Source organism: Xiphias gladius, chromosome 23 (assembly GCF_016859285.1).
Source record: "Xiphias gladius isolate SHS-SW01 ecotype Sanya breed wild chromosome 23, ASM1685928v1, whole genome shotgun sequence".
NCBI classification, from domain to species: domain Eukaryota; kingdom Metazoa; phylum Chordata; class Actinopteri; order Istiophoriformes; family Xiphiidae; genus Xiphias; species Xiphias gladius.
Genome location: NC_053422.1, coordinates 17,068,673 through 17,089,260, shown reverse-complemented (window position 1 = coordinate 17,089,260; position 20,588 = coordinate 17,068,673). Strand labels below are relative to the sequence as shown.

General features: G+C 42.0%; 1 protein-coding gene across 4 annotated transcripts in view; it reads right to left on the bottom strand.

The window, feature by feature from the left end:
- Window positions 1-20,588, bottom strand: part of LOC120785567 (A disintegrin and metalloproteinase with thrombospondin motifs 2-like) — a 143,951-nt gene that overhangs the window by 54,227 nt on the left and 69,136 nt on the right. For all 4 annotated transcript variants that reach the window (XM_040120387.1, XM_040120388.1, XM_040120385.1 and 1 more), the window contains one exon: window positions 6,410-6,590. In XM_040120387.1, coding sequence (XP_039976321.1) covers window positions 6,410-6,590 — 181 coding nt within the window. The remainder of the gene's footprint in view (window positions 1-6,409; window positions 6,591-20,588) is intronic.

Here is a 20,588-nt window from a genome sequence, read left to right as displayed (position 1 = left end):
TTTAGCCTTGTAGCAGGATTTTGACATTAAGAGTCTGGTTCTGAAAATATGAACACCACATCAGAGGCAGCACCAAGGCTCAGAGAGGGGATAATCTTGTAAAAACACTATAATCACCATGATTATAGTGATGCTCTCTCAATCACTAAGGCTGTAATAACACTATTCCTCTCCATCCCTCCAAGGCGTCCCTTCTTCTCCACCTCATCCTCTCCTTGCTCACGCTCTCTTTGTCTCGCATACAGACACAAACCCACACACACAGACAGACTGTGTGTGTGGGTCAGTGCAGCAGTGGTGGCTGCAGACAGGAGCAGAGGTCGGCCGCACCCTGCTATTATCCCTGGAGTCCTGCTCTTTTTAAAGGCAGCGCTGTGGCACACTGACTGATGGCTCAATGGAAGGCCTGCTGGGAGCTTACTAGCAGGTGAGGAGTCAGATGAACCGGAGGGAGAACACACACAGAGGGACGCAGTGGAGGCACACGGACAAATATACACTTACACACCGGTAGACGCACAAATGCTTTTAGTCTGTCGTGAGTAAAACAGGCAAGATATAAAACCTGCAAATGGACAGGGGAGCACACATACATGCAGGAATGCTTGACTGCACAGACACACACACACACACACACACACACACACATATATATATATGCTGAGTGGGGCAATAAGCCAGTTGTGCTCTCCAGGGATAGAGCCACTGGCCACAGAGAGGGAGAGAGGAAGCAGCTGGCTGCTGAAATACTTCCCCTCCTGCACTGTAATTTCCTCCCAGAGGCACACCTGGGCCAGCACTCATTCATACGTATATTGTATCTGTGTGTGTGTGTGTGTGTGTGTGTGTGTGTGTGTGTGTGTGTGTGTGTGTGTGTGTGTGTGTGTGTGTGTATACAGTGCACAAGTGAGAGAATTTTTGCAACTTTGTATGTGTTTTGTCTTCTGTGTGTATATGTTTCTGCTTGGCTGCATGTACGCATGCAGGTATGCGCTATTGCAAGCTGCTGATGCAAAGTGGATCCCTGCTGCCCAATATAACACCCATATTATTATAAAGCATTACACATTATTAGATACATAAAACACATGCTCCATACAAAATGAAAGCTGTGAAACAGAGTGTGGTCCTGCTGCTCTGCGGACCAGAAAGCAGTGGATTTCAGGTCAGCAGAGATGTTGATGTTGAATACTTAAATGAACTTTTCAAACACTGGGTCCCGGTAACTCTTAACTGAATGATTCTCAATCAACACCTTTTCCTGAACACCACATACATTTATTATGGACTGCTATCTTGAGCTTTACAGCCCATATTCAACCGCGCTACAATGGTTCACTGAGGTTTATGTTTCCAGAGTCTGGAATTTGCCACTAAGCTTCAGGTTTTCCCTGCTTAAAATGCTCAGCCTCAGATAGGCCTTGGCAAATTACATTGTTTACATATGCTATATATGGTGAAGGAATTCTCCTCGAAAACCACTCAACCATGTTTAACAGCAGCCTTAAGACTCTCAGGAAAGACGGCTCCTCAATTCATTCATACTAGGGCTTAGATGGCCATCTTGCTTTAGGGTGAATAGGAACACACTGCTGGAATAGGAATACGTTGCTTCAGGAACTGGGCTAGATAATGGTACGAGGCACTAATCTGGCGAACTGTCTGACTGCAATTTAATCTGCTAAGTGGAAATTTCCTGTTTATAACAATGCAATGGTCAGACAAGCAGACAGGTTAGAAACAAGTTAACAGTTTAGTTACGTTATTTAAATCACTCTATTTGGAGGTAAAACCAAAAGCCTGAAAAGTCAGTAGTTATCCCTCAATGCACAGGAAAACTGTGCTGCACAACTACGGTAAATATTTTTAGTAGTAATTATATTGGTTAACTTTGTTTTCTCTCGCAAAAATGTTTGGCTAACCTGGGGGTTGGGTTGTCTGACCGCTCATGTTCATTGACCCCTCTGACTTCTTTATTGCATTGAAATTATGGCCATTACTACAAAAATATGACTATAATTTCCCTTCAAAGTTGTCCCCATCCACTTACAGCTTGTGGTAGTAAAGGTCCAAAGGAAAGTGATTAGAGGATGTTCTTAGCCCAGTCTCTTAAATCAGCCTCATTATGATACAGGAGAATGTCATCGTCTGAGGGTTTTGGCTGTTTGGGATTCCAACAAGACGCATGTTGTACTGCAAAGTGTCTGCTGGGACCCCCTGTTACACGATGAGGATGAGTTCAGGCCACTTATGAGTTGTGTATGTGTGTACTCACATTTCTAAGTGCTTAAACCTGAGTCTCCTCTCAAAACCCTTGCACCATATGACTATCCTTGTGTCATGCCAGCAGAGGCAGATATAGAATAGAGGAGAAAGAAGGGGGAGTGGATTGAGAGAGAGAAAAAGGTAGAGAGAGTGGGTTCTCGAGGGACCCCCCTTCATTTTCTGGATGCAAGAGGCAGACATTGAGCGACATGAGTAGCACCACTGGCCTCTGTCTGACCCTCTTCAACTTCCTCTCAGCCCTGGCTGACGCCGGCATGTCACCGTATCAGCGCTGTGTGATGTGGCATGCACCCACCAACTGCACAAAAACACTGACACCCTAACAACATCACATCAGCCCAGAACAATAAAGTATGATAGAATAATGCCGAAAACATACAAGAACAGCACAGAGCAGCAGCGCCTGAGGGCTAAAACAAATGCAGGCTTTGTGCAGATGCATGGGGTCCTGTGTAGCTGCCTCAGTCCTCCACACAGTGTCAGCCCACCAGCTAATTGCAGTCGCTTTGACCCAAAGGCCGCAGGGAGCCTTTCTGCCTGGAGAACAATAGAGCCGAAATGTCAATGAAAACAAGTCAGCTGCAAAGGATTACATATTTGTATCACAAAGTTATAGCCTACTGTATATGACAGCTCAGAACAGAGCTGATGGTTACCATGCTACCAAACATAACGTACAGCAGCCTATCATGTTGCTTCTTTAGTGCGGAAACAGTAAAGAAAAAGATGCCTTGTTATTGCTGAAAACTCGTGACATTTATGCATAATATTAATGTAGGATTTATGTATAGGTAGCAGACAGAAGTGAAGGGGATTATGGGAAAAAGCCCTCTGGTAGTCCATCTGTCTGGGCATGTCTCAGTACCCTGGACACAACATTGCACTGGCACGCATACACATGCTTGTATACACACAGCTAAAGCAATATACCCACACAGAAGGTCCAGTTCCCCTACACAAAACACTAAACTCCACCCTCACTGTCCGGCCTCAGAACAAGAAACAAAACAAAACAAAACAAAAAACATCAGAGATGAGAGTTTATGGGGCAAAAAGTAGCAAGTGAAGCTAGACCCAGTGAGAAAAACTGAATAGAGAGGAAGAGGAAATAAAATTAGCAGAACAGAAAGACATTGATCAAAACCACAGATAAAAGAAAGAGATAAAATTAAATTGTAAGGGAGGGAAGAAAAGACAGATTGAAGGATGGAGCTCGGTCCCCCTGGCAAAAAATGAATGGCAATCCTTCGTTTTCTATCGCCGCAGTGATTAATTGACGAATGTGCCACATTAATAATAAAGCTTGCTCTCTCCACTTAGGACATTGATTCACACATCCTCAGCTTACGGTGTAAGAAACCGATCAATCTCGGTGCTTCTTCATCTCTCTTTCTCTCCTTCTTGAGCTCCTCTATTACCTTGCTAAATATAACTTCCTTCCCTCTGTCTTTAGCCAGGAAATGAGTCCAACATTCAATAACTGGCTGTGAATTAAGCAGGCTTGGTGAAGGAGATCTGCAGAAATGATTGATTGATTATTAATTAATTCGCTAATTTCCCTGATTGATCTACGGAGGGGACTGCTTGTTTGAGAACGAGAATATGAAGGAATAAAAGAGGAGAGGAAAGAATTTGATTTGGTTTTAACTGGAGGATGGAGGGGAAAAGAAGCAGAGTGTAAAGGCAGGAGGATCTATGATTTTCTTCCTATGTGTCCATGTAGCTGTGATATTACAGGGATAAGAAGTAACAACTGGAAGGTAAACCTTATGTTTACATAATGTTGTGGTCTAGAATAGCTAAGACAAAAGATAAAAAGGAAGAAGAAAAGAAACGAAGAGAGGGATCTACATCAAATGCTACTGGGAGCAGCACATGCCTGCTTGTCTGTCTGTCTGCCTCCCTGCCTGCCTGCCTGCCTGCCTGCCTGCCTGCCTGCCTGCCTGCCTGCCTGCCTGACTGACTGTCTGCCTGTCTGTCTGCCTGCTTAGCCTTGAAAATTCGAGCACTCAAAGCCAGACGACCACAGAACTCATGCCCACGCCATACAGGCACGCACACAGACACACACACACAAACACACACTGTGGCCTGTTCTATCCTATGCTATTGATCTGCACCCCACTCTTCATTAGAAAGATTCAAAGGCAACAAGGAGCAGTGAGATGTGTTGTGTGTGTATCTGTGTGTCTGTGTGCATGCAGCATGTGTGTGTGTTCAGAAGTGTAAATGTATGATCAAGGGAGTTGTGTAAGCTGCATGTGGTTACATCCTGTATGTGTGTGAGTTTCCATATAGGCTTTTTTTCAGTGTGTGTGTATGTGTTCGTGTGTGTGTGTGTGTGTGTGTGTGTGTGTGTGTGTGTGTGTGTGTGTGTGTGTGTGTGTGTGTGTGTGTGTGTGTGTGTATATACATGTATGTGGATGTACTGCCAGGTATCAGTAACAGTGGGAGCAGATCTGTGTTACTCTAATGCAGTCTGTCCTCACTGGGTGTTCCTATGGAAACTCTCTCTCTCCGTATATTATTAGACATTCTTGAGTCAAATGCTCAGAATAGGAAGACACAGATCTCAACTATTGCAATACACCCATTATAAAGCGCTTTGACTCGCGCCTGTACAACACGGGAGACTCAGTTCTTTGAGAATGTTTTTCGTTTGGTGATTAGTTGAGATGTAGATTCTTCCACTGGTCAGGGTCACAATTGATTGACTCTTAGGCATCCGATCAGTCATAGTGATTGGATAGCCACTTCTATTGACACAAGCCTGAGGCATGCATTGCAGTAATATTTTTCCCGGCATGTCAAGTTCTTGACAGTACAGCTGACAATACTGAAAATCCTATTTTCTGGGAATTTTTCTTCATATTTCAATACTATGACATTGCTCCTCTAAATCATACATGTTGTTCCTGCATAATCTTTTATTAAAATATTTCATTTTCAAGATTGATACATGTGCATCTTACTGTAGGGAGTTACTGAAGCAGAGTAGCATCATTAAGTTCTTTTGAATGTGAAACATTAGACTGAGAAATGTACAATTAAAGATACAATTTGGGTTGCTTCTTGTCCCTTTGGGTTATAAAAAATAATAAATACATGCATATCCCCAACTCCCAAATGGATCAAAACTTCAATTTATTTTGTGTTCAGCTAAAAGATAGGGGAAAAACAGTGAGTCAAATGAATTTGATTAATTTGATTAAACTCCTCTTATATGAAAATTTTTTATGTCATAGCTTTTCACAGCCAGATTGTATTTTTCTCATTTCATTGTAAATAAATAAGATTTGATAGCAATACATTTAATCACATAAAGAGATGAATTTTCATAATACAAAGTATAATTTTGCTTTCGTGATAATGTTCAGACCTTGAGTATTAAAGCCTGTTGGAATACATATTTGTCTTCCTTTCCTCTCCTAGAGCCGACATTCTATGTCAAACTCTAAGTATAATGCTTCCTCTAATATAATGGCGCTTCTTGTTCTTTCTGTTCATTTATTTCATCTGTGCAGTGTAAAATGGAGGCAGACAGAATGAGAAACCAAAGACTTGAGTGCTAGCTGTTAATTGTTAAAGCAGCCAAGGCAGCATATAATTCTATAAAAGATACAGAGGGTGTTACCTTATCAATCAAACACGTGTGTCTCCATATGTCACTTTTTCTCACTGGAAAATTAGTGCAGTGACAGGAGGATGAATTTGAGTGTGTGTAGGTGTAATGTTTCTGACAGCAGGGTACGCTCGCACTGTGACTCACTGTCTCTCCAAACAATAGTTTGAAATGATTATATAACCAGGTGTGCATGAGGGAAGAATGGTTTAATGCTTGTGTATAGTTTATTTGAGGAAGAATGAGCATAGCCTGAGCAGTGTTGTAGGATTTGCTGCAGAAAACATTCATGCTAACAAAAAGTCAAGTCTGTTTGACTTGAAGACAAATATTCATACTTACAGTACCTGGGTTTAAAATTTAGGGTGAATGATCAGGGAGTTAGCTTGCAGCTTGCAGTTTAAGTTAAAATGGAGAAGATGGAGCTGAGGTGTTCATGACAAGCATCCTATCAAGGGTGTACAAAGGTGGAGGATGACACAGTGGGAGCCACAGACTGACCTCTGGAGTGGTAGTCTGCCTCCGTGCTGCTGATGGGCGCTTTCTTTAGGGCTGAAGAGCGATAGACGATGTGTGTCCTTCCTCCTCCTCCTCCCTCCTCCTCCTCCTCTTCTATCACTCCATCGCCCCTCTCCACTGGCTCGATAAAAAACTCCTCTTGCTTCGTCTTGATCATACCAGCCTGAAAGAGAGTGTGGAAAATTAATTGGATGACATGGATACGAGTAGGTGAACTCTGGCATCAGGTTAACCACATAACACTCATTTTCTGTTCCTCCCTTGTTTTCCTCTCGCTCCCTGCTCCATCCATCCTTCACCTCCTCTCTTGCCCTGACAGTTTAAAGAAAGAAATAGCCCTTTGCTGTATTAGGGGCATGCTAGGAGAAAAGAGAAGAGGAGGGGACAGCAGTGATCGCTCCTGGAGCCCTGAAGAGGGCCAGAGTGACACCCGGCATCTAAAATGGCCAACACAAGAGCAGGAGATGAGATTGTCCCACACCCATCCTGAACTAATACATTCTGTCAGGTAACTCCCCACATCCATCTTACACACACACTCACACATACACACATCAGCCATGCACAAACGCAAACTCACAGGAAGAGAGGGAGAGGGGGGGACTGAGGAGGAAGCCTGAAAGAGATGGCGAGAAGTAAAGAAGCGTGCATACAGAACACACACGTAAAAAGGAGTTGCGCGCACGTACACGGGGAAAACAGGCACTGGGAAAATTGCCCGTCACTCTCTCTTATTCCATCTGTCTGTTTAAGACAACTGGTAATTACCAAGGCAACGCGCTGCTGTAGAGGAAAGCCATGGGGGAGAACACACAGAGAGGATGGAAAGGCTTTGGAGAGGAAGAGTGCAAAAGAAAGAGAGTGATAAATGAAGAAGGGAGAAAACATTGATACGATCAGCACTTGTCTGCGTCTCTCTCCCCTCTGACAGGAGAAGGAAGGGATGATGAGCAAGTTGAAGAGAGGAAAGCTGATGATAAAAAAAAAATACAGTATACATTACAAAGGAATGTGTGATGTATATCTGTGTGTGGACTGCACTGCACAGGGATTTGCAGAAAGATATAGGAGTCAGAAATCTCACCCTGGGGCACAATGACCAGCGACAAAAAGCTGTATGTAATAGATATACACAGGTTAAATAAACATCAGTGTTTTGCTACAAGCAGAAACTGCAAGAGCTACTTAAGATCCTTCCCTGTGTAGGGCTGGGTACCAAACTTGGATAGTTTTATGGCATCAAGTGAACTGCCTAGATATTACTGAGTATTGAAAAAGGCCTGGTCATTCTGTACCAAATTTTGATACCTAAGGAATAAATCTCATCAGCGTCAGTGAGCCAATAAGTTTGCAGAATGCTCGTACCAAGATCTAATAAGGCTGGTTATTGGCTGTCTAACGTAAAGTTACACAAACTCGTAGAGGCAAACAGGAAAAACACTACGTTATACCCTGAGAAGGGGCTCAAGTGTGTGTGTGTTGTCGATTTTGAGAGGCTTGTCTACAGTGTGCGTTGTATACTAGGTGTAAAAATGTCTAAGGGATCATGTGTGCTTCCATTTTATCAGTGTTGATGCCAATAGCGCGCAATGCAATATATGCAAAAAGTACATCGCTGCCAAGACTGGCAACATGACGAATTTGATGAAACACTTGAACTTCCAGGGAATAAATTTAAGGGCAGGAAGTTGTACAGTGTTCCTTGAAGAACAACGGACCGCAGCCATCTTCTTCTCAGCATTCAAGTCCACCTAATGTTATAAAGCCTCCTTAAAAATCTCCACAACCGGATTCCCCTTCTGAGATTTACTGAGGACGGCGCTATGACTGGGATTTTTGCAGGTAATGTTTAGCAAACATTCTTTTGTGGACACAAGTACACATACATTTCATTGAATCCTTTGAACTCTAAATAAAATAGAGTTTAAGAACTTCCTGCATCCTTGATTACCAAAGAGAGGGTGTTTTGAGCTGGATATTAACAAAAGTGACTCCTCAGAAATAAAAAGGTTCTCTTTTCTTGCCCCTTTACTTTCGTCCTCTCCCATTTTCCTCTCTCTCTCTCTCTCTCTCTTTTTCTCGCTGTCAGTCGAGGCTTTGGTCCCAGAAGGATGTCGACAAGCCACTGACCTCCCCTCTTTCTCTCTCTCCTTCTCTATCGCCTTTTTCTCCCTTTCCCACTCCACCTCTCTCTTCTCATCCCTCCATTTCCTGGAGCCGTGGTGCAGCATTCCGATCGGAGCTGATGGATCTGCGATGGTGCATGCATTCCCACTCCAGAATACCAAGCAGAGGGGAGAGGAGAGCAGTGTCAAAGAAAAAAGATGACATGTGGGACTGGGAGACATGGTTGGATCGATCAGAGAAAGCATAGTGGGGGCGGAGGGTTAGAGAGTGGGGAAGGTGCGAGGGAGCTAAAGAACTGGACATGTCCTTTGAAAAGCCGAAGTGAATAAAGCATCAAAGCGTCTGCACACATTTCCATAGTGAGAAGCATTGTCTTCATCTCCTCTAAAGCAGAAGCAGCCAAGTCTTAGTCGAGGGGATTACAGGGAGGCTTGTCCAAACGCCGTGTCCAGAACAAGTGGGAGAAATTCAGATTCATCGGCAGTACACTACCAGCCTTAATGTGCTGACAAGAGTTAGGTTATTCAAAGACAGGGTCGAGGGCCACATAGTGATAAGCTATAGATAAAGATCAACCACATGCCTGGTAGGGATCTAATGCAAAGCTACTAACTGTCTCTGTGTGTGTGTATTTCCTGGATTTACACAAGAAGTGTTAAGAGTTAACAAAATAACATCATTTTTTAACTATGTACATTGATTAATCAAATTATAAAGAATGAAGTGTGTTTGAACACCACCTCAGGAACCAACAAAAAGCTGAACCATCTTTTGCTCTCGTGTTCAAGAGTAAAGACAAACGACGTATGTGGTTGTTTAGGTCGAAGGACTTGTTGGTGTGTTTCAGTGACTCTGAGAAGACCAGTGACATTTGTGGCAAATTGTGTCAATCGGGTGAAGGGGAAAAATGAATATCACTGCAAATATTCAAAGGCTTTTTTTTGACTCTGTTCAAAACGTACTATTTGTTCGTATCCGAATAATGTATTCATTTCAGGTTACATCCCAAATCAGTGGTCAAACAATGAACACACTACAATCTACAATATCTTCTATGAGGGGTTCTTAGATTTGTACAGGTGTGGTATGATCAAGTTAGTTCAATTGGTCTGGTGTATCTTGGCTCAAGGTGATGCAGGACATGAAAGTATCCCATGTTTTTTGCCACATTGTTGTTCACCTGCTACTACAAAATCTGTTATTCTTCATTAACTCTAGTTCAGGGATTGCTGGGATTGCTATGGCATCAGCTGCCTTGCTAGTTGTCATTCTCTTATTACAGTGAAGTCATTGTGCTCCTTCGGGTGATAAACCTGAAGATGTTTTCTAAGGTTTGATGTGTTAAAATTTAGCGCGTTAGCCCCACTACGCTCAGTAGACATTTAAATCTGACACAGTTGCTTTCTGCATCTTATCGTCATCTAGGATAAATATAAAGGATTTTTATGTCTAAAACACAGGAAGTATCACTGAACATCTGGCTGAAACGGTCATGGCAGAGCATCTCCTTTATTATTCTTTCTATTATCTATCACTGTCTCTGGGGGTGTGTCTCCTTGTGGCTCCTGTTGTGCCACCACAACAGCTGATCATTTGAATACAGTCAATATATACTGTAAGCAACATTGTGATGGCAAAATATACCACCTGCTGGATTGCTTCTTAGTACCGCCATGGTTTAAGTATTAAATTCTACTGATGTCTCAATGATACTTTTAGGAAGATTTCAGTTACATGTTAAAATAATCCGCCGACTTTGCTATGGAGAGTTTTCACAGTTTTAATTATCTTCCTGTAGTAACTTGGTCCAATGAAGTGTCCATAGCCAAGTCTGTGAATTACCCGGAGCAACTGGGACATATTTTCGGGTAAGAAACACTGCTGTTTAGGTTTTCAAATGTTATGTTCAATGCCTTCACTACTACAAACAAAAATAGATTCACCTTGGGGTGGTGGCAATCGTCTCAGAATTATCTACATGCTTAGATACCACTAAAACAAAGTTTGGAAAGAAATCTCCATCATAAGGAATAATGATGGAAATTAAATCCGAGTAATTTTATCATCAAGATTAAAGCAGGGAAAATATTTGCACATTCTGCAAAGAGCAACCTGCACCAGCCACACATGCTCACAACTCAACGTATATAACTGGGGTATTATTACTCTCATGGCCACTGAGATGGTGACACTAACCACAACCCTCCATCTGAGACCTGAGGCCCATCTGTAGGCTCCAAATCTGGATCCTACACACTCAGTGTCCAATTAAAACAGGAGGATCCTCTGTGTTTGAAGGCACGCCGAGCTCTATTTGAAGATTTGAAAAGGGTAACTAGAGTCCTGGGTGAGTGTTCTGAGGGGCACAGTGAGACAGATGAGTATTAGAAAAGCAGTGTTGGAGTGGAAGAGCGGATGTTGTGGTGAGGATCAAAGTCACACCCAGTCGGGGACCTTCAGCTCAGTCCCTCTTAGGAAGTCTGTATGTGTATGTTTGATCTAGTGACACCATGTGTGTATGTGTGCGTTTGATCTGATTCATAACCCTGCTACTACTGCATAACTTCACACAGTTGCACACATGCATCCACAGGCAGGCAGGCAGTCAGGCAGGCAGGGCAGACACAGTCACAGAAACACACATCCACGCACAAATATAGCTTTGATAGTGACTCACTCATACTGTGTAACCCTCCAATTCATTCAGCCTTTGAGTAGTAAGAAAATCAGGAGTTTACAACAGTAAAGCTGATTTGAAAAATTAGACACACCTGAGAGAGAGATGAGGGCAGGTCACCGCAAATATAAACAGAGTTTTATTTAATCGCATCAGTAGCAAATTATACCTCTGTGGTCCCCCACCAAGCTCGGAGAAAGCCAAGTTTTGTGTTTGGATTGTGAATATGGCTCTGGCAAAAATGTAGATTTATATGAAATTTATGAAGGCGGAATAACGCAAAGCTATTTAAAACATTCAGGGGAGCTAAATATATAAGACATTTATGACCCCTGGCAAACCTTTCCTCTCTGCTGCTTCACTTTCGCAAGAGAAAAGGTAGAGAGCAGAAGGAGCGGGAAGAGGGAGAGAACCGCAATTAAGGTTAAGTATTAAGACATATTCATTAAGTGAATTAAATTATTTGCTTAATGTCCTGAAGAGCGAGGCGATTGCCTAATTATGGTAATCGGGGATATGCAAGGAGGATGAGACTAAATCGGACGCAGCAAACAAAATTTATCAAATGTAAACACATGAAGGGAAGGAGGCCTTGTCATACTTAAACTTTCTCATGCCTTTTTCTACTCGATTCTCTGTCAACTGCACAGACACTGACGCACACATATGCATGCTCACAGACACTGACAGGTTTTGTGTGTGTGTGTGTGTGTGTGTGTGTGTGTGTGTGTGTGTGTGTGTGTGTGTGTGTGTGTGTGTGTGTGTGTGTGTATGTGTGTTTGTGTGTGTATGTGTGTGTGTGTGTGAGTGTGAGAGTAGCAAAATGCCAGTGTGATTTAAGCCGTGCAGGACTTAGCGGTGCAGCCCCATCCCTGTCACCCTGCACAGCTCATTGCATAGAGTGGTCTCTAAAAATTATAAAAAAGAATACTGCAAGCACACGCCTAAAGGACCTCACATACATACACATGCAAGGCAGCCCTGTCCCAGTCACCCTCCATTTCTCTTTCCCAACTTTCTACACCTCATTTGTACTTGGTTCATCTTTGTCTTACATTTTTGATCACAGTATGTCAGCTAAACCACACACACACACACACACACGGAGTCTGAATCATTTGAGGTTTTAACTGTTCACTCAGGCCCACACGGTCTGCTACCCCTATAAGAAGAACTGTGAAAATCCAGCAGTGAAAGGAAGAGGAGGAGACATCAATAAAGAGGAAAGAGCCTCTTTGAGTCCCCCACAACCCCAAAGGTATGTCCAGAAACATCTCATGAGTCTGACCCTTTTCTATCCTCATATTGCTATTTTCACTCTTCATCTCCAACCCTTCCTTGTTGCCATTTAATCTGCTTCCCCATTGCTTTCTGCTCTCGCCTTTTCTTTTCCATCGTATATTTTGTTTCTTCCTCACTTTTTTTATTACGATTCCATTAGTATCCCATCCTCCCTTACTCCATCTCTTTCCGTTTGTCCTAATACTAAATGGTAGAGGCACATGGCCAGGTGTTGGAAAAAGAGGACAGACAAAAGATAATAGAGCACAGGCCATATTATTTAAACAGATACTGGATGGCACGAGCCTAAGAATAACAGTAGTAAGCCAAACCTGGTTAGCCTGACCGCGTGATATGTGGAAATTTTAGCTCAGGGTGAGAACGTTGACACAGAGAGAGACAGAAATACAGTCGCTGACAGTCTGGCAAATAGACCGAGAGACAGAGTGCCAGCCAGACAGGCAGTTTGCAAAGGAGGCTGCCTCAATATCCCGTTCTCACCTTCTCTCTCCCAATTCCTTTTGTTATTCTCTATTTTCTGTCCAAACAGAGATTATGAATCAGCAATATGAATAAGAGAAAAGGACAGGAATGAGAGACAGAATGAACAGAGGAAGTAAAGCGGAAGAAATGTGTGATGACCGGTGGGACGGGGGAAAGGAAGAAGTTGATAAAAATGAGAGTTTGAAAGTGACAGATGAGACATAACAAGAGTAGAAAATTAGATATCAAAGATGAGAAGATTCTAGGGCACCAGACAATGAGAAAAAGGGGAAATATAGGAGAGAATTTACCAAATAGAGAGTTCGATTTACTCCATAATAAGCTCAGCACTGGACTAAAGCAAAGGTCTTCTATCTCCTCTTTCCTCCACCTCGCTCATTGTTCCTCTCTCTCTCTCTCTCATCATTTCCTTCTTATCTCTCAGCAGTCTGACAGCTTTCCTAAACAGCCAAATGTTCCTTGGCCCGGAAAACATGGAGTAGTCAGGACAAGTGTGGTTACAAGATCCAATCATCAGAAGCATCCACACTTGGTCTCCACTGTTGTCTTTTCACAGTGTGGCTCAGGTATTAGCAGAGGGCCTGTACTTTATAAAGAGGGTGGCAGGTTTGCTGCAGAGGGCCAGAGGCTGTATAACATAAAATTAATATAGTGTTGGATCAAACTTAGTCCAAACCCAAAGGGAGGCTCATTCCAATCATGAGCTGTTGTGTAGAGAGTTGCTGATCTTGTGTTACGTTTACAACATCCCCAACAATGCTGAAGTGCCATTAAGGAGAGCTCAGAACTCCAAACAGACCCTCGGGCAGTGCACCAAAGCGAATCTCTGAGGAAACGCATGCCTATAGGGCTTACTGTTTGCTTAAGACTTGGAAATCCTCATTTTACCACATCCAAATTAGGGAAGAAGCAGATCTCCATAGTTAAAGTGCTAAAACATATTCAGGAGCCTCGTAAAATCAGTCCCGCATTCACTTTGCAGGTCCACTGTATGTGATTTCTGCAAGACACATATGATCCCAGCAGATACAGACCATGATGAGAAACACACCCACAGAATACTTGAGTTTGACTTGCAATAGTGTCAGTGTATCTTAAATTGATATTCTTATTCTTATACTCATCATTACAATGTTCTCATCTGCTACACAGCCTGTACACAGAAGGCTCGAGGTAGCCTGGAGTGTTAACTTGTTGCTTATATAGTAAATGTCCACACACGAACATGGATCATAGATATTCATTCTTGACCTTGGAATCAGACCAAAAAAAATTAAAAATTCTCACGTTCTTCCTGAGTAGACAGAGTTTGCTCATTTGTCGTGGAGATTAAATAGACTGATGGGGTTGATAGAGATAGACTAACCTGAGTTGTCTGCATGACAAATTCAGTAAAGTTTTTTTTTTTTTTTTAATCAGACTGCAATAAATTTGTACCGTTTTTAGGTGTGAAAATTGTGGAATTGTGGAAATTTGTCAGAAAAGCAAAAGAAATCCAATTTATGGTGCAGCCAAACTAGTTTGTCAGTGACAAGGCTGACGAATTTGACTGGTTGACAGTCGACAGGTTAATCTTTACAGATCTTTAGCTTTTGTGTGCTCCCTGCCATCACTGTGTTCATGTCAGCACCCTCACACTTACTTTCAAATAGACACGGACACAGACACAGACACAGACACAAACACAAACACACACACACACACACACACACACCAGCCAAGCACCCATCAACCCCTCTTACCGGCCCGCCCCAGCCATCGATCAGTGTGTATCTGCAAGTGTGTATTTCAGTGTGTTCACATTTTTGTGTGTAGTCTTCCGGATTGATAAATGACCCCGATTAGTGGCGACTGACCACTCAGTGATTTTAATCTAAGTACAGCAGAACAGCTGTTCTCAGAGCAGTGTTGTCCAAAGCAGTCTGTGATTAATATAACAGCACTTTAATGAATTACAAACCAACCACAGGCCTTGGATCTGCTGGCCAGTAATAATTAGTGGCCAGCAGATCCAAGGTACATCTGTACATTTTGAGGAGGTCAGTGGAAAAATATGACATTTTGAGGTTATCTGCATCTTATACAAGCATTCCACAATGAGGAATTTGGTTTCATTTGTGTTTAACAACAGCAAAACACAACAGCATTTTCAGATTTCTACATATTCAGTCGATTACAATTTTTTGAATAAGCTCTCAGTTTGGATTGTTGGAATGTGGATAAATTTTGGTTGTATGAACAAGACCTTTTGGTAAAACAGAATAAACCTGCTTTTTTTCTTCCCTCTTTGAAGAAATCCCTCCGTCTCTCTAACTTGTCGCTCCCCTTCTGTTTCACTCTTCCTCCCACCCTCCTGACCCTTGCTAGCAACCACTCCCTGATGCTGGTCAGTCACTCTCTCTCACACACACACACACACACACACACACACACACACACACACACACACACACACACAGATCCACACTCAGATCCACACCCATCCACATCCTTATCTCTACTCTATCTCTATATCTCCACATTTATTGGGTATACCTGTAGCCTAGCAACAGAGCAGATCGAAGACCCTCCCCTACCTGCTCACTGCGCTGACTGCTGAATCTGACAGCCAATCAAACAGTCTCAGGGCAGCAACAAGAGCCAATCAGATGTTTGCTATAACAGGGAGTTGCCCCCCCTGCACTCCATGCTTTTGACCCCACATATGGGCAAAAGAAATGAGCATGTGCGTGCACATGTAATGCATGCTTTTGCACACAGCCACCTTTACCTCACACACCCACTAACACATTCACACGCACACTTGCACAAGTCTCTTGAGGCCACCAGGAGAGATCACAGGATTGGGCTGACTTGCCTGTTGAATTCATAACAACCAACCCTTCATTAGCAGAGTGAGAAGAGATACCTGTAGAAACACACGTGTGAGTGTGTGGTTGGGTGTAACTGTTGATGAAAAACTGCAAAACTAAGCTTCCACAGTGACATATATATACAGCTGCTCAAGACCTGCAGATAATACACAACGTAATGCTAGGTGAAATGTGTTTCATATCAGAACAAGCTCTCTCTGTAAGACCAGCTCATTCTGTGCTGTCAGGCGATATTTCTTCTCTGTTCGAGAGCTACTGACATCACAGTCTGATCAAATGTGTCCTCTCTGCTGTTCTGTCTCTTTGACAACTGCTAACTACTTCGAGCTATTTCTCTCTTCATTTAGTGATGAATGAAATGTCTGATGCTGAACATGTATGATTAGTGGCCGACTATGATGATACTGTGGTAAAAAAATCAACAGGTGCCTGTCCATAGACATTGGTGTTGCTATGTACCCATATAACATCAAGACCTGTTGTGCTCAAAGCCTTGAAGTCTCCATGCAACTTTTCTTTCTCTCCTTTCCAAGTCACATTCTGATGCTCCTTTTTGGCAGAAGAAACTTGCAATAATGTCTTTTGATTATTATGTCGATAATATTCACAGGAGACCCCTAATATGTATAACAACTATACCATAGATATTAAATCATAGATATTAAGTGCTTCATATTTTTTTTACTAATTAATTAAGGCAAATCCAAAATGATTCTGTGTGATTCTCCCTAGTCAGGGTATCGTTTTACATATATTTTGGTAATATTTAAAGATTATTACTGCCACAGAAAAAATAAATGACACTAATCTAAGGCAGAAATATGTCTCTTCCTTTATGCTGAAACCAAGCAACAGACATGTTGAGTGTGTCAGTTAAGCCATTTTTTCCAATTTTTCCTAACTGGCTGAGAGCCAGATAAGGTAACAGAGGTGAGCGTTCTCTGAAGGCTTAAAACAAACTAGAGGCAGCACATCAGCAAATGTTGAGTGCTAAAATCTTTTCCTGAATTAATGGCTGCTTGCCATTAAACAGCCTAACATTATAAAATCCTCATGAAGGGAATTTCTGGTTGTGTCAGAAATTAGACTTCGTTCAAAAGGTGATCACACCGATTATTCTGAGACTGCTGATTATTTTTCGATTAATTGTTTAGTCTAAGAAATCTTACCAAAAAAAAAAAAAAAAAAAAAAAATCATTTTTTTTTTCCAAAACACAAGGTGACATCCTCAAAATGCTTCTTTTGTCCTTCTTTTGAAGCTAGATCCAGTAAATGTTTGGCATTTGTGCTTGAAAAATGGCTGAAACCATTCAGAAAATGTGCTCAGCAGAGCGCAGACCTCCGCCAAGGCTTATGTCAAACAACATACACCAGACTTCAGAGAAAAAGAAATTCAAATTCATAGTAAATGATCCTCCTGAAAATGTAAGGGGTTCTTCCCTGGCCCACACCCTATCCTCCACCAAGTTTGGTGCAAATCGGTATAGTTTTTGCTTAATCCTGCTGACAACTAAACAAAAAAAAACAGACAGACAGAAACGGGTGATCACATAATTTCCTTGGCAGAGGTAATTATTAAAATATTTTCAGATTAATTATCTTCCTATCCACTAATTGATGCTGCTCTACATGCCACACAGATGAGATTTCCCACTTATCTGTCCCTCTTTCATCTGTATCCTTTTCTCCAACCTCTCTCTTTGGCTCCTGCTTCTTTTATTTTCACAGTCCCACTCTTTTCCACCCTTGGAATCTGTCAAACTTCCCCCCTACCCAAAGAGTGGGTAGGGGGGCAGCACCTTCCCCCCCTGCCTTGTTTACCTTTGCGTCTTTGAATTGTAAGCGTTCCCTCTCCCGCTGTGTTGACGGCTCTGGTTGTGCTCCCTTTGAGCGGAGCGATCAAAGCACCAAAATTGTGAGAATTAATCAGACTCTTGTTGGATGGATGGTGAGGGAGAAGAGAGGGGGAAGGGGAAGAGACGGGGAAAAGGGAGAGATGTCACGGCCCACTCAAATGTACACATCTGTTATTACAAACACTACCTTTCACGTGGGCTCTGACTTCATATGGAAATATGACCAACTTACTAGTGGATGAAAGTCATCAGCATTTAAGTGTAATCAGACCAGCCAACTTTGAAATTCCCAGTCCCACTATCATAGACATCGTTCATCTTTTTACAAAAACATGTTTCCAACAGAAAAAGATGACCAAGGCCTCCAAGCAGTATTCCAAGAATTTCAGATATGAAATCCAGTGTAGCTCTATATTAACCACTGTGTGTATGCGTGTGTGTCTGTGTGTCTGTCTGTCTGTGTGTGTGTGTATGTGCGTGTTTGTGTGTATGTGGCATAGAGTGCTAATGAGGTAAGGAGGCAGAATGAAGGCCAACTGGGTGGTTTAAATAGTTGAGAAGTGGGAGTGTTTTTCGCCATTTCAAAATGGTCTTTAAACAATAACCTCAATGTTACTCAAAATAGAAACATGGGACTCCCCCCCGATAATGTAACGATCCTATGCGTTTATGTAATGACCACCAGTTTCAATCATTTCAGCTTTATTTCTGAGAGATCATGTTTTTGCCCATCATTTTGACATGGCAGATGGTTCTAAATACTACAGTACCCATGAACCTCTGCCACCACTGATATGGTGCGAATTGGCGTGGTATACGTATAGCCATAGTTGCTGAATTCCCCCATAAAATTGACTAAAAAAATTAAAAGCAAACTGATTTAACCTGTCAGTTTTCTCAACAGCGTATTATTTAGCCTCTACGTGCCATTAGTGGTTCATGTGGCAGAGTTTTAGGCTTGGTGATTGGATGTTTCTTACTGAAATGCACCCTGGAAATAACAGTTAACTTCACTAATTTTTTTATGTACACAGACTTGTACCTTCGACTTTTTATCATAGAACAAGATATTTTCTAATGCAACTGTTTTTCTTTTGAACTGATGAGTCAACCATGAGAGTATCATGCTGATCCAAGCTGTAGAAGTGTGAGTGATGACTCACTTAACACTGTGAATGGGAAAAAATTATAAGAACTTTTATTTCCAGAGCCAGGCCCCCCTCACCCTCCAAAAGAGCTCCTCCAACTCTGCCATGCAATTGTGAGTGAACTTTGATTGTACCGCTAAATGTTTTTGATAGTTGTGCCTATACTCTAGTTCTGCGGTAGTTATAGTTTTAATAATGCTGAAGAAATTACAGCAATGGAGCCATAACTGTATTATACCTGTAATATTCCAACAGCACTGTCTGTTATCTTACCCATTATCTATTGAACATTAGCCGTGGAGCAGGATTGTAAATGTTTCTACAATATTCACTTTATAGACCAGCCCTATGGAGAAATAACTGTAGTATTCCTGCAATTTGCCTACACAGTAAACACTTTTTATTTGATGTACTCAGTTACATCACATCATTTCCTCTCAGGTTATCTCTACAGATAATCTTTCCTGCCTTTATCACTTCAGTTTAGTGGAAACTTATTTTAATCTCTGTTGTCATAAAAAAAAAATATTTCACTCAAAGCTCTGGCTGTAGCTTGGACTGAACCCAAGCACAACGCCATATGACACATGAATAGTAACAGGTTAGAGAGAATGACACTGAAGAGGACAACACAGACGCCGTACCCTATAGACCCAAAGTTTACAGATGTATACAATTTATGTTGTACTGTCACAAAAAAGTTTCAAAATGACCCCCTTACCCTCTTATTTAAGACATCTTTCATTAACTGTTCATTAAAATGGACCTTTAATACATGAACTGCGAGTGCAGAAAACACAGTTTCCAGTTACATAAAGGCAAAAGAGAATCTTAACAACAGTATATTATGCAATTTTGGCAAAACTACAACTCCTTGGAAGTGCAAGGATGATAGCCAGAGTCCACTCTGTATGCTACCCTGGACTGGTTGCAGAGGGCTGGTGGATGAAGCATATTGGAGCCTTTAGAGGCAAACAATGGGAGCGCCAGTAAACTAAGGCCATAAGACTGAGCTTTGTTCTCCGCCCAACTCACCCTTTATTCCTCTCTTACTCTTGCTTTCATTGTTATTGTAGAGCTTCCAATATTTATGATTGCTCATTGACATTAAATAGAATGTGTGCAGAAACAAGTGAAAAATAATGCAAGATAAACCACCTTTTATGGGCAAAAGTGTGCACCTTTTTACTTGAGTATAAGTCTGTGCATATTGTGCAATTCTCCTGCATGTGCCAGGGAGACTGTGTATTTTGCTTCACCCAGCCTGCAGTGTGTGTGTGTGGGGAGGAAAGACTCGGCCAGTTGTTGAAAACTATAAAGCAAGACCAAGCAGGAAGTAGGATAATACTGACACTGTATAAACAGCCTCAACATCGCACCAGAATTTGCTTAGCTTTATTTTCACACATCTGCCTGCTACAAAATCAAAGAGGATGAGAGAGGACATATACAGTTTACCCTGGTAGCCGTGGCAGATTTACAACTCAAAAGTCATTTTTGAAGCTGTGGGTCTTTTGAGTTCAGACAGAGGTGGATGAAAGTAGGTTCCTCATTTTTAGCTGGCGACAGTCCGTTTCACAGGACAGAGCCACTAATGCTAAACGCTGATAGCATCCAGGCCTGGGCTTTTTTTTTTTAAATGTAACCTGTAAACCCAGAAACTAATGTAGCTTGTTAGTGATATGCTCCATGGCC